This window comes from Falco peregrinus, chromosome 2, assembly GCF_023634155.1.
Source record: "Falco peregrinus isolate bFalPer1 chromosome 2, bFalPer1.pri, whole genome shotgun sequence".
NCBI classification, from domain to species: domain Eukaryota; kingdom Metazoa; phylum Chordata; class Aves; order Falconiformes; family Falconidae; genus Falco; species Falco peregrinus.
In genome coordinates, this window is record NC_073722.1 from 92,218,390 (window position 1) to 92,233,305 (window position 14,916).

At 42.9% G+C, this 14,916-nt stretch overlaps 1 protein-coding gene and 1 long non-coding RNA gene across 9 annotated transcripts in view; both read left to right on the top strand.

Moving 5' to 3' along the window:
- The window catches only part of RNFT2 (ring finger protein, transmembrane 2), a 33,482-nt gene that overhangs the window by 14,050 nt on the left and 4,516 nt on the right, over positions 1–14,916 (top strand). For 6 of the 8 annotated variants that reach the window (XM_055796988.1, XM_055796989.1, XM_055796987.1 and 3 more), the window contains 3 exons: positions 8,753–8,902; positions 13,544–13,609; positions 14,650–14,751. In XM_055796988.1, coding sequence (XP_055652963.1) covers positions 8,753–8,902; positions 13,544–13,609; positions 14,650–14,751 — 318 coding nt within the window. Of the gene's footprint in view, positions 1–728; positions 5,036–8,752; positions 8,903–13,543; positions 13,610–14,649; positions 14,752–14,916 lie in introns of those variants that run through there. The other 2 variants (XM_055796994.1, XM_055796995.1) reach the window with 2 other exon arrangements.
- LOC129783894 (uncharacterized) lies at positions 8,917–12,200 on the top strand. The gene is made up of 2 exons (XR_008745986.1): positions 8,917–10,541; positions 10,611–12,200. It is a non-coding gene; the product is annotated as an uncharacterized LOC129783894 (long non-coding RNA).

A 14,916-nucleotide genomic window follows, 5' to 3' on the forward strand; every position in this document is an offset into this window, starting at 1 on the left:
TTCCTCCCTATATGCTTGTAGTAGTGTTTCTGCTTGAAGCCTAGCTTGTAGTTTATGAACTTCTGGACGGTTGTTGATGGTAGCAGGTAGGAAGCTGCTGGAAAAATATAAACTCACAGAGTAGAGCTAGAAGACTTTTTCAGGATATATATAGACTGAGAATTTTTCTGCCTATATAACTAGTCAGAACAGCAGTCTCTAGCTCTCCATGATACAGGACCTGAAGTGGAGATTGCTTCACTGTCAGGGATGAGTTCAGCACAGCTGTGAATGGGATAGAGGTATTTAATCTTGAGCTTCCTTGCAGTATCTTCTTGCTGGCAGTCAGTAATAGATTATAAAACTTGCCCATGGATGGGATATCAGGAACTTTGATCATTCTGCACTCAACCTCTGAGCAGGCTCTTCAGATTTTCTTCATTTTGGAAATTCAAAGGCACTTCCAAGGCTAGTCTGGCTTTTTACATGGCTCCTTGAGATTCTAGTCTTCTCTAAATACTATGTTGTTTACACTGATGCATAGCCTTTCTAGTACAAGGCATCTCCTCTGAATGTCCTTCTTTTAAGACTTACCTCTCCATATCATTTGATTGGAGCAAGATCAGATGATTGTGGGGTTTTTTTACACAGTCTTCATCTCTCCTTAGTCTTCTCTGTAAACTGAAGAATACCATTTTTAAGTCTTTTCTCAGAGATCATTCATTCCAGATCTTATTATTCTCTTCTAGGCTGTCTTCAGTTACCCGTTTACCAGACTATTTCTCCAGTTTGTCAAGATTAATTTGGATTATAATCCTTTCTGGCATGTTTACAGCCTTTCCCGGTTTAGTGTCAAGTGGATATTTGATAAGCCTACTCTGTACATCAAGATCATTAATGAAAATAGTGAATGGTACAAAACTGCTTACCTTGGATGCATCTTTTCATTTTGGTAGTAAACACATTAAAAATTTGGGCTAGAGCACTCAGTTCTCCCAATGTGAAGTACCTGGGTCATGTATTCCTAGGATGACCCCATCACAGGAAGGGCAGTATTTGGTTTAAGATGATGTCAAGAACCATGTTGGATTTATAGCATCAGTTCATGATTTAACTGAGAAAAAGAAAACAAGAATTAAAAGGCAGAAAAAGTTGTTTGTCTTTGCAATCAGAATACAGAGGCAGTAAACATGGTCGTGAGTGCTTGAAATGTGAAGCATGTGGACTTGCCAGGATACAACTAGCCACAGTACTCCAAGCTTGAATAATGCAGAAGTGGAACATCTCTGCAAGAAACCCCTCCAAAGAATGAGGGAAAACTGAAAATTTGACAAAATGATCCCACACTTTCCCAGGTTACAAACCAGCCCAGAAAACAAAGGTGCCAAGAGAGGCTGTGAGACTACAATCAGGCTGGAAGGCAGGGAAAGGAGAGCTTGTAAATAGGAGAGAAGCAGAAAAAAAGGAAGAGAACCTCAACATCAGACTCCAGTCTTACACCTCAGTAATTAGGGGGAGTTTGTGGGAGAAGGAGCATACCTGTAGCTAAAGATGTCCCTTCCTCCCCCATGAGCTGTGATGGGCACATCAAGCTTAGTACAAGTTTTAATAGCAGCTGGGCTCATAATTTCTTTGGAAGGGGGGCTTGGCTCCCACCCTGCATGCTGAAGGCTCTCCATTTAAAAAGGCAGATAAGATCATTTGGTTCAATATAAAATGAATTAAAGTAAATTAAACTGCAGGAGCCATGTGGCCTGCCGAGGCCTTCATTGTTGTACACACATAAATGGCAGCTTTTCATTTTCACTGCTAAGGAATGACAGCTTGAGGGGGGTGGAATTAAAAATCAGGAAATAAATAATAAAAAGACACAGTTGCCAAATATTTCGTTCAGGAAATCCCAGGTGCCTGCAAGTCTCCCATCCCCTCCTCATGCTGTTGTCAGCAATCTAAGCTGGTATCCTGGAGCATGGACTAAAGCATTTGGGGGAGGGGGGAAGAAAGAAAACCAAACCAAGGAATCGTAACAAACTGGTATCCCAGGTTCTTTTAGAGAGAGAGAGATACTTACCTCTATAGGGGAGAAAGATACCAAGGACACTTTTTTGCCAACAGTCTTAATGACTGGTGTATAAGAAAGGCCCTAAGTAAGAATTTTCTTTGCATGCTCAGTACAGATGTGCAGCCAAGTTACCAGGGGCTGCATTTCCAGAAGACTGAAAATTGAAAAGGGAAACTAACATTTGTTTGTTGAAAACATAGCATTGAAACAATTGAGTAAATACTTGTCAGTTTTGTTTGAAAGCTGGATCTAGACATTGCAAATGAGCTTTTTGTGGCAAGACTGGCATTACCTGTGAAGTTTTTGCTTTATGCTGTTTAAATGGTGTCAGTGGCAAGTGTACAAATACTAGTCCACACTAGCACTGCGGTGTCCTCGCTGCAGCTTTGATAATATTTGCTTGGTGGGGTTTTTTGTTGATTTTTTTTTTTTTTTGGTGCTTTTATGGTAGTGGTTAGTTGGGCTTTTTTTATTTTGTTGGTTTTTTTTAAATATTATCCCATCAAACCTGGTTGGAGAAAACTTGACCTGTGTGTGGCAGCCATTCTTTACATAGTTTTGCACTTGGACTTTGGACCAGGTACCTTTTTTCAGGTGCATACCACGTTTCCTAGTATAGAGTTTGCAGCTCTGCCATGTACACTGGCACATTAAGCTTCCCATATTCCTTCTGAAGCTGCACCTTGGACATAAAAATATTAGAATATCTTTTGCACAAAGTAGTTATGATTTGGATCATTCAACTGAAGCAAATTATCTAAAGGTGACATGTTACAGTGTCAGCTGATCTGTGTATTTTGTGAGTTTGAAGCCAGTAAGACTTGATTTTGAGTAGCCCTAATGGTCTTCCATGTTCAATGGAGCACAGACATGTCCATGGTTGCTCTGGTTGTCATGCCACTGCCTGTTTCTGTGCGCAGCCATGTATAATTAAACAGTTATTTTAAGGAAAACAAGCACTTCCCTTATGATTAAATTTGTTCTGCACCCTCCTTCCATCTTGTGTGATACTATGGTCCAAAATCCTGGTTCCCAGCCTCACTGGGCAGGCTGACCCTTGCTCTATCCCGTGATTAGTTGCACAAATGACTTGCATGTGCAGATATTTTATGCTGCTTGAGCAGCAAGCTCCTTCTTGCACTAGTCATTCATGTAGAACAACCCATGGCATAAAACAATGTCCATCCTTCTGCACTGGGGGAAAGGGGGCAAGTTGGAACAGTTTGCTCCTGCCAAAGCATTTTCTCTAAGCCACAGCCTCATCCAGAAGGCTCACATTAGGAGAGAAGGTGCTAGAGGGAAGTTTTATTAATTGTGATAGTAACGGCAGCAGCCTTCTAATGTCCCTGCAGCCTCTCTTTCATCAGGGGGCCAGATATTTATCAATCATTTAACATGAAGTTTGTGTGCATTTCTTTTTGTCCTGAGAAAAACAAGGTCTCTTGGAGCATTTGAGCCCTCTAGATGCTGATCAAAAAACCATGGAAGCATTAAAACAAGTCCTGGGAGCAAACGTATAGACGATGTTACCAAAAAAATCTGGGTAAAGATCTTCCCATTCCTTGTCTGTGTGATAAGCAAGCTAATCCTAGTGTTTCTCTAATAGTGTGGCTAAAGTGGTGTTTTCAGATAGGTGGTAGCCTATCCTTCATTACCCTTGCCTTGAGGATCTTTGATACTGTTTGGGGGAACTCATTCAGATTCACTCTTCTCGGACAACAATCTGAGCTTTGATCCTCTAGAGTCACAGGAGCTATGTGATGGTTCTGCAAAGGCTTTTCCCTATTGCAGCCTGGAACACATGTGATGTTCCAGAGTCAGCAGTGCAGGATTTACTGCTTTAAAAGACTAACTAAACCATAAGACTAGGTGCTGAGGAACTGGGACTCTTTTCTGTCCCTCTCCTTAACACACTTTGAAAGTCACTGCTACTAAGCTTCAAAGGCATCATTGCTTTTAAGTGCCTTTCAAGTTTCAACTTTCCAGTTTAAGATATCCAAGATGTGTCTTTCAGAAATGCTGTTCACTGACAAAAGAAATATCTCATTTTCCCCTCTAGTCCCACCTTGGAATTACTCCTCATTATTCTTGCATGGATTTTCACCAGCGTCCTCTGTGCCACAATCCTGTTTATGCTCCTACCCAACACTCTTATATTGGCAATATGACCAGAAATCTCAGCAGAGCCTGCTCTCCTCTGATCCAAATTGCCAGCAGGTCTCAAAAGTTTTTTCTAGCATCTTCCTGTTTCAGAATATGTCCTAATGCTGCTGGCAACAGAATAAGTGAGACTTGGAACTTCCCTTGAGTGCTAATCACAACTTACAGTTGCCTCATTGCAACTTCTCTCAGTTCTCTTACATCCCATTTTAATTCCACTGTGTAAAACCTTTATATGCCTTTCTGTTTCCTTCTGTGGAAGCACACATGCACACTTATACAAAACCTTATGTCAAAAGAAACTACAAAGTCAATGCTTGGTTAGGCTATGTGAGAATTAGCATTGCTTCTGCAGCTGTAATATTCCTGTTTTGGTGTGTATATATTGTGATTCAATTTTTAATTATATGATTCCATGTTATTTTTCTGTAAGACTTCTTCCATCCATCACCAGCGTATACTGTGCCCCACAAATGAAGCAAGGCAAGGTATTGAAAGAAGCTGTTGTAGAACCTGGGAAGTGCATAAAGAACAAAGAGACCATTGTGTGAAGAATGTTCTACAGGTTTAAGTTAAATACTACACTGGAGAATTAAATCCCATCCTTCATTTTGCCAAATAATTCCTATGTGATTCTAGAAAAGTCATGTGCAGCTGCAAACTGAAGCCAGCAGTTTAGCTTTTAATGGTAATGTGATCTATAAAATTAAGTGTTTTTAAAGAGTCTAATCCCAGTCATTTCACCTTGGTCATCAAAGCCACCTTACCTTCACCTTAGTCTTTCTGTGTCTCAAGTTTCCATTTAGAAAAAGCAGAGAATAGCTCTCCCTTATGTCAGCCAGCAATGTGAAAATAAGGGGCTTTTTAAAGTGTTTTTATTTTAGTGGTGATGTCATAAAGAGACTGAAGGGGTTTTAGTAATTTTCTGGGCAGAGCTCAATTAACATGAAGTGATAGGATGCAGAACTGCCATCAAGTAATGAGGATATAACAAAATGCTAAAAAGTTACATGCTCAATGAGTACCACCCACCCTCTGTGAAAAAACAGTGTATGTTCACATTATTACAGACTGTATCATACTGCATGTACAGAAGGAAGACTGCAATTGTATGAAAATCTTGAATTCTGTGCTTTCAAAATAAGTGCTTGATTTAAAGTAAAAAATGGTCTCTCTGCATGTTGAAAGAGGTAGAGGAAAATGGAGGGTTGTATATGAGTCATTGACAAAGCATTCTGGAAGAAGAAAAATATCAAAATTTCACCATGTGGTATCACAAGGCTCATCAGCAGAGTTGCTGTAATTAGATCCACAGCACAGTCCTTTGCCGCTTTTGCTAATGAGGTGTTTGATAACAGTAGTAGTAGACCGTCAGTTTTTACAGTAACTGACCCTACAGAGGAAGCAGCGTAAACAGGGTACTAACTTTTTAATCAGGCTTAACTACAACCTGTTGCAAGGGCTTGATGAAAGCAGAGCAGAGACTCTTTTTTCTGGTAGCTGATTCTACCCTAACCAGGAGCCATAATTTCAGGTAATATCCTATATAACCTCTGCAGTCCAGCAAGGTAGATATGCTTGCTCCGGAGGGCTGGCTTCTGCACAGCCCAGTCATGTACTGGGGCTGGCTTACAGGCTCATCAGCTTTCGCTGATCTTAGAAAGCTGTCGATCCCTATAGAGCATATTCATAAAAAGGTTCCCAGATCTACATCGGGTTTTTATGAAATAGGAAGAGACACCTAAGAGACACAGGCCTTGCTTTATTTCAGGCTGTTGTTCCCAGTAAGATGCACAGGAAAAATGATTGCATTTGTGCTTAACATAAAACACAGTTCTTCCTAATCTTGATGAGACATAGCTGCAATACTTTAGCTGAAGTTTTCAGAAAAAATATCGCTTCAGACAAAGATTAGGCTTTGAAAGGTATAACAAAGCTGAAAAGCAGAAGATAGGTATGTTGAGTGTGCTTACAAGTGATAGGTGCTGTCTGCAGTAAGTTACTGCTATCAGAAGGCTAAATTTTAGTGCTGAAATTGTAGGGAACAATCCTTATTTTCTAAGATTCTGGCTCAGAAGGAAGACCCCCACTTCTGCAGCCCTTAATCAAATTTCTTATTTTATAGGCACTTTTCCTAGTTTAAAAAACAGCTGGTGTGTTGTACTGAGATGCCTGACAAAACTTACATTTCTGTAAGCATTTACTGTAGCGCTAGTTCTCTTCTAAATGATGCTCAGCTGTCCTTGTATTGCTTTCCTCCTCCCAGCTGTAATCACTCTAAGCTCATCAACAGGGCTCTCTTAAATGGTCAAGTGGGTGGTGTTAGTGGGCTGGATGAAGAGATGCATCCATTTAAAACTTAACTTCACTCTTGTGGGGGTGTTAACAAGTATCTAGCTGCTAAGAAATCCTAATACCCTGCAGTTACCATTGAAAAAAGAAGATTTACATTAGATAAAGGAGTACTGAAAGATTTGTAAACGATTGAGATACTGTGGTTAGAAAATTGAGATTTGTCACTTGCTGCATGTTCATTTTAGAGCCACTCTGCCACTTCCAATTTCACAACCTGTCTGGACCGCTAGAGCTGTTTGGGACCCGTCTTTCCTTATGTCTTGCTGTGGGCTCTAGTGTTTTAGTGCCTCAAAAGCATCTGTTGTAGAAGAATTTCAGCTCTGATGTCCCAAATGCTGGATCCAGAAGTTTCATCTGATGCAATGAGAAAGCAAGCAATGACCTGTCCCAGCTCAGCCTGCTAGGGAAGCAAGGCTAAATAAAAGAAGATGAGCAGGAGCCTGGTGGGAGGAACAAGTCGAGGAAAAGCAAACAGTTTGCTGCCCTTAGCTTGCTGGTAGCTTTCATCAGAGCTGGCTGAGGAGGGGGAGGCAGAGAAGGGAAGGAAGTGACAGCATAGTCATTAGCAGACTGCGACCCTCTGTCACAGGGGCTCCTGAAATAAATGATGATTGTATTGAAGCATGAGGCAGGATAGAGACCTCTGTGCTAATTTAATAAATTGCTTGCATTTAGGACCCCAGATTGTTGCTGTTACATTTTTGCTATGTGATGCCACCTGGGATTAACAAGGAGGAGGGAATGGGGGGAGAGGAAGAAAGCAGCCCAGGTCTGTTAGCAACTGCTGGTGTGACCTCACTCCTTGTCCCAGGGGGGATATGAGATCATGAGAATGCCAGAGCTCTCTGAAGGATTCGATTTGTTCGGTACGGCAGGATGGCCTGCCGAGTGATCTCATCTCTGAGACCCTAGGGAAGGGCACTAGCTGCTGCTAGCCTCATGGACTGCAGAGGACTTAATCCCCACTCCAAATCTCACCAATTAACGATTGACCTGTGATGACATCACTGATGACAAAGCTAACTGGGACAGCACAGCAAAATTCCAGGGGAATTTCCCTGTCTCCATGATCTTATCAAATAAAAGAATTTTGACACGTGTAAAACAAATCTTTCAGTCCAGATAATGCTATTGCAGATTAAGCATAGCTCTGGGCTCACAGCTTGCCCTGACCTAGTGCCCTGTCACCACTTCTCCCTTCCAAACAGGGCAGGACAGAACACAAACGGGTCCTCGTTAAGAAGGGAGCTAAATTAGATAGCTGCCTTTAGCCAGCTTCCCTAGTCTCAGGTGCTTTAAAGTAGAAATTATGTGGTAAGAAAAATCCATTTCAGTTGTTGGACTCCATGGTTGTAGTAAGCCAGGAGAGTTTGTTACCTTGCAGGTGTCCTTCAATGAAGGAAAACTTTCTCATTGGAATAAACACCAGAATGGCAAGGGCAGCTTTGGTGAAGGTTTACAAAGGTTGTTGCCCATTCTTTGAGTCTCTTTTGAGAGAGAAGTGTTTCAACCAGCATGCTTCCCCCCTTCCCTTCCTTAGCCTCCTCAGGAAGGTTTGGTATCTTTGAGTTTCAAATGCCTTGAGGGTTTTCTTTTATTTTTCCAGCACCAGTCTTTTTATCTGTACTGTACAAGAGCCAACACACACCTGAGTGGAAGGAGGGGGATACTGTCAAATAGATAATTAATTTGATTCTTTGGGATGATCTAGAAAGTTGTCAGGAAGACCAATGTCACCTTACATTTAATCCCTGTACCTTCAGAAGGGGTATAAAATCAGAGACCTACCTTGCATTCCTTTTCTCATTATTAATAGTATCCACAATTTACATCATATTAACCCCAGTAAGCCTTAACCGCTGCTGCTAGTGTCCTGTAGCATTCTCCAGATATGCAACAAGGTGTAATCTATAACCTGCTCTAAAAGTTCAAGATTCAGAAGTGTAGAATACCTGGATAAGTGACAGAGCATGAGGAACACTATGAAGCAAAGCGATAATTATGCTTTCAAGGTACCAAGGTAAATGGCTGCAAAGAAAGCTGTGTCTCATGAATATTGGTCTTTGCACCATTTAACAGAGTGCGCAGGTGGACAGTGAACACAAGCCCTATAAGCTTCATGCCCTGCACCCATTAAGTCCTCTTCTTTTGATGTCCTGACAGTAATCATGTATTGCTTGTTTGGTTGTTCTACAGGGAAAGTTCTATCTGGTTATTGAGGAGCTGAGCCAGCTGTTCCGCTCCCTTGTGCCCATCCAGCTATGGTATAAATACATCATGGGAGATGATCCATCCAGCAGCTACTTCCTAGGTGGCATCCTGATCATCCTGTATAGTCTTTGCAAGGCAAGTACCACCTCATTCAGTAACCTCTAATGGAGCTGTAGCAACAGCAGAGGAAGAAGCACAGCTGAAGGGAACAAATACACTTTTTGATTGTTGCTATCACTACCCAGGAAGGGAAGCTGCAGCAGCTGGGGACACCATGTGCTTTAGTTGCCAGAAGCATTTTGCTTCACCAGTATGTTGCATTAATGAGCTAGGGGAAGATCTGTGACTACTCATGTAGCGTTGCATCAGGCTTATGAGGTCATTGCTGCTTTTTAATACCTTTCTGTAAGGGCTAGAGGAGAATTGGAGTGGAGTCTTGGGGGACCAGTACTGGGAAGAGATGTTAGCTGCCTCCAGACTTCTAGATGCAGCACTGAAAGGAAGGTTGCAGACAGCAGAGTGTTTCTCTCAGCCTTCTTCTGTCTTTCAAGGCAGGGTAGGTACTCTGTCACTCACAGTACTGAGTGCAGCAGGTGGAAAGAAGGTCATCCAAGTCCTGCCTAGATAAAACAGGTTAGTTCTGGCCCTATCCTAGGTCCTGGTCTGGCTGATACAAGTCCAGGATCTCAGTGGTAGAGACAGGAATAATTAATGTTTACTCAAAAATAAGAGTGTTAAGAGCACAAAGTCTACCTGTACAATTGTAAATTAATATCTATGACTTAATTAGAAGAGTCCCGAGTCTGAGATCTAGAAATAGTTGAACTTCTAATAGTGTGTATTGAACCCTGCCTAGGGGCAGAGCAGTAGCTGAAGTAAACAATGATCCACCCATGTTATCCATCCCTCCAAGGAAGGCCAAGCAAGTCAAGCTTGCTGCAGCCCTGATACCTGTCTCTACCTAGGAGAAAGGGGCTATGGCTTTGCAGAAGCAGACTGAAAAACAGGGAAGAGAATATATCCGAGCTGAAAACAGCTGAAAGGGGCTAATGGATTGCTGAGCAATGCTAAACTATAGCTCTTATGTGACACGTGGCTGCAGTTGCAGCTGTATGTTATATAGAAATGGGGCAATACAACCCCTGCTGTCAAGGAATTTACTTTTTTTCAAGCAAGATAGGCAGAGGAGGTCACGGGAAGTGAAATGACTTGGTCACAGCAGGTCTGTCATCAAGCCAGAAATAGAGCAAACGGTGCCAGGTTAGAAGGCATATGAGACCAGTATAGTTCCCTGCACACCCATCCATTCTCTCAGCTGTATGTTTCCTGCTCTTTGCTGTGGGAGAGAATTGTTGCCCCTTTCAGAGACATCATTGTCTGGATCTGCTCTAGACAACAGTATCCAACCCTTCCACGCCCTTCTGGCTTTGGAGGTCAGGTATACAGATCACTATTACAAGGACAGATTTCAAGTGATCTTTCTAGTATCCCTTCTTACAAAAGTTACTGAACACCTGGAAAAGGGATGCTCACTTGCAGTTCCACATGCCATTTCTTACATCTGGACAAGTCCTCAGAGCATGGGGAAGCAGTGGGGCTGTCTGCTCCTTGGAGGAAGGGGAGCCAAGCGCAAAAACACAGCTAGCAGTGCCCAGCCCTGCAGCACCCAAACAAGGCAAGCAGGGCGAGTCTGGAGGCAGTAGCCAGGTTCAAAGAGTCCAGATCCTCAGGTGGCAAGGCAGGTCCAAGATAAAGCCAGAACATCAATCCACAGGTCACAATCAAGTCTCATGAAGGCAGCCAGGGCCAAACACAGCCTAACAGTTGCAGAGTATAGCCATAGTGAGACAGGCTCAAGGCAAGAGTAGGAGGTCACTCCATGCACCGGGGTATCTGTATCAGTGGGATCTATAGCTAGGCACAAGCATGGCTGTGACCAAACTGGAAACCAGCAATTGTATAGCACAGCTCAGAAACAAGAGGCCTCCACAGCTGAGTATAAATAGAGTTCCTGGGCCCATGGGCACGGATTGTGGGTAGAGACCTCAGGTGAGGCTCATCAGGACCATGAAGGCCTATTAATGTACTTGGAGCCCTGACATACAGCTGCAAGCAGTTCTTTCTGGGTTAACTTGACATTTCTGTACTATGAAGTTTAGTATCTTTATAGGTAGTGTTGTGATGATGATCTAGATTGGAAAAGCAAGCATGTTCTGAAAAGTTCTGTTTATCTGTTATTTAGAAGTTCCATGAGAAGAGGACCGCTATTTACTGACCTTGAGTATAACTTAGGACCAGGACTGGGGCATACTTTTGTGAAAGTACCTTGGCTCCAGCCTGTACCTTCAACATACATGTTTCTTTCTTTAATTCATCTAGTTCATCAGAGGTGTAAATGGAGGGACAGGCCAGCTGAAGGGTGATAGGCTCAGGAACATGTCCCAGGTCATTGTGTGGCAACTGCTTACTATCTCATATGTGTCCAGGTTAGGATTAGACCTCTGCATGGTAGAGACTTTGTACGGAAGTGGGAGCACACTCTTTCAGTACAGTTCATGAAATACTAGGTGTGTGCATCCCATTTACGATCACAAGAGCTGCAGGTCTAATTCCTTGTGTGAGACACTGAAAATATACCCAAAGGAGTCCACATTAGCAAAGCCACAAACCACATTAGAAAAACCACAGAAGCCAATTTGGCACTCAGGCCTTCTGTGCTCCTGGAAAAAATCCAGGGCTCAGCTAGGGCTGCATCCCCTTTCTCTACACAAAGGGCAGGCTCCACTTTCAGAAGGTTGTATGTAGTGCAGCTGATGGGAGCCATCTTGCTGTCTCTGGACTTCATAAACATGAACCTCTGATTTTGGCAAAGAAATCCCAGATTTTCATCAATAAGGGCATCCAGGTCCTATTTTTTTCCCTATCCTGAACAGAAGCACTCACTGTCTGTGAACCCAGTTGTTGCAATCATATTGCTAGAAAGATGACTGATGCAATGTAGACTTCAGTGCATGGGGTCACAAATGGATGTTAGTCTACTGAAACATATATCTTTTGGGGGTACAGGAAACTCCAGAGGAAGTGAAATTGAAGGGGGGAAATCGACACAGCGGGAGGAGACATCAAAGCCAGAGCAAATGCATTACAAGTTACACTATAAGCAAAGCAACCAGGGAAAGCTGTGAATTGGACTGTGGAAAAGAGCTGATCTCTATCCTTATGAGAAGATAAAAAGTCTGTAGTAGTCGGCAACCTCAAGTGCTAGTTGCTGACTGGAAGCATTACTGGAAGGACCCTGGGAGCCTTTTTACGTGCTGACTGGAAGCATTATTGGTGCCTTCATTTGATTCCACATCTATTGCACGATGATCTCATTGGCATTCCCTGCAGTGAGCCCACTTAATCATGCTAACCAAAAAAAAAAAAAAAGAAAGCCAACTCCAGGCATTCTGATGCCTTTGTACCAATTGTCCACTGCAGCTCTGCATATTCCACATCACATCTTGCCCTGCCCTCCTAGCTGCTTCTCACTTAGATGGGTTAGAAATGGAAAGGTCCTGTTATGTCATCTGGCCCTTCTCCCAGCTAATGCAGGGCTATTCTTTGCACAATCATTTCTTCATATCTTGTCTAGTTCATAGTGGTTTTTTTACCTGTGTTCTGCCAGAAAATAGGGAAGGTGAACCAAATTAGGTTTTCAAGCTGTTTTCTCTTTTATTAGTAGTACTCTGTCTTCACTTTAAGAATGCTGAGTGTCTCCTCTCTTGCTCAGTCCCTTGATATTTGTAGGCAGTTTATCATCTTTTCCCCCCACTTTTGTATTCTGCTCAGCCAAGCTGTAAATATTTATGTCTTTTAGCCTCTTTTCAGAAATCATTTTCTGCAGGCTCATATTCTGCCCTTCTCTGAACTGCTTTTAGTCTTTAATGAGGAGCCCAGAATGAGTGCTGCTCACCAGATGCAGTTACATCATGATTGCTGGGCAATAGGGAGAAGCGGGGAAGAAAAGGACCTGGTGTTGCCCCTGCTGTTGGCCATTTTTGGGCATCTGCAAAGTACCAAGTGCTGAAAACTCACTCCCTTCGTGGCATGTGAAGTTCCTCACTCTTCAGACAGATGGGAGCAACCTGGCTGCAGTCCTGCTTCTGAGTCCTCAGGCCGTTCTTCTCAGTAGCATTTAATCACTGAACTCTGTTAAATCACTCTCTGCAGCAGGACAGGCAATTCCCACTCCTTCTTTCATAATACCGTCTGGGCTCTGAAGTGTGAAGCTGTGTGACAGAGCCATACAGACCCGGAAATCCCCCTTTTCCCCAGAGGCTGAGGAAACCTGTTTTCTGCCTCTCCCATGTGAAAAGACTGCCCTTCCCCCTTTCTCAAGCTGGCCACAGTGTTTTCTAACCTCACTTCTGATGATCTCATGCACTCGGTTCTCAGGGTGGGAATGGGTCCATTTTAGCCCTTTCCAACGTAGTGGGGCTGGGGAATTACCCTACCACAACCCCTTGATGTCTGCTCCTCTTTCTGTCCTGTAAAGTCCCTGGTTTGCAGTCCATTGTTACTAGAGCTTTTTTGGCTGCCCTTTTCCACTGTCAATTCACATTTATTACATATTTCATGATCTCCATGAAATCTTTTTTGGCACAATTGTTACGTAGGATCCTTGTTCCCTCCAACTATCCATTTGGAGACACCGTTTCCTCAGTTTCTGGCACATGCATACACACACACACACATTTTGTGAAAAATATGTAAAATGGAGTGTCTTTCTTGCAGTCTTTTGATATCTGTGGTCGTGTGGGAAGTGTCCGGAAGGCACTGAAGGTCCTTTGCACCCCACAGGTAAGTAGCCATACATATTACAGCAGTTTCGTAGGTGGAATCTTGTTACTATTGAATGATGGAGTTGGAAGTTCCTCAGTGTATCAGGATCACAGAATAAAATGTGTTGTCCCATGGCTGGGCAAGCTGGTGTCCCTTGTCAGGGATGTTAGGAACCTTTTCTGATGTCTGCCCTGTCCCAGCTATGGTAAGAGATTGTTGCTAGTCTGGCTTGTTTTGTCTGATTGGAAGCCCTGTGTAATATGCACTAATCCATTGAGGCCAAAACAGCAAGAAGCTGACAAAACTTTGTAGTACAGAGTGTGAAAAGACTTTAAATAGAAGTATGTAGTGCCTGATGTGCAGTGACATTGAAAGACACCCTACAGTGCACAGAAATTATCCCAGATACAGCATTATACAGTACTGATAGTTAGATCTGTTGCAATGAAATACTGTGACTTATATTGTAAAATGATAAAATCAACGACTGTAGAGGAAAGGAACATATCATCATAGAAGTCTGTTAGAGCTTGCCTTGCTTATTCTGTGGGCTTGGGCGGGTCATTTTTCCTCAGCATGTTTCCATTTCCCCTATTACTCTTATAATAGGAGAAGCAACATTTACCTTCCACATATTTAAAAAGAAAACTGGGAAGCCTGTGGGTGCTGCTGCTGTTATTCTTTCTTCTATTGTCTAAGTTGCTAATAATAATACCTCCCACTATCTAAACACCTCTTCAAATGATGCTGAATTAATCCTTTCAGCTCCCTGTTGAGCTCATTAAATTTCATTATCATTGCTCCACAAGTGGAGGCACTAAAAGATGGAGTCAGCTCGAGGGGAAAACAAAACGGAGAACACAGCTCCAGACTCCCTCTGTTCTGTGTGCAGGTGCCCAAATCTCCCTTCCCCATACACAGTGACATAATACTACTGTCCTTCCCAGGCCGTGCAGGGAATCTGGGTGTGAAAAAGTGTCTGTATGCATGCTTAGCCACAAACTAGAGTATCTTCAAACCTTTGACACTGGGGTTTTTTTTCCATCTCTACTTAACAGACGTATGGTGTTCGTGCTACCAGCCAGCAGTGCAGTGAGGCAGGTGACATCTGTGCCATTTGCCAAGCAGAATTCAGGGAACCTTTGATCCTTATGTGCCAGGTAAGACCACGCCAGATTCCCCCACTGGCATTCATTTGGTTAACTTCTGCAGCTGGGAAGAGGCACAGTTAGCCTAGGTACTTCTAAAATCCTTTGCTGGGTCTTGATCTAGGTCCTAGTGGATATTTATGGCTTTCTTCCAGATAGTCAGTGATTCATGATAGC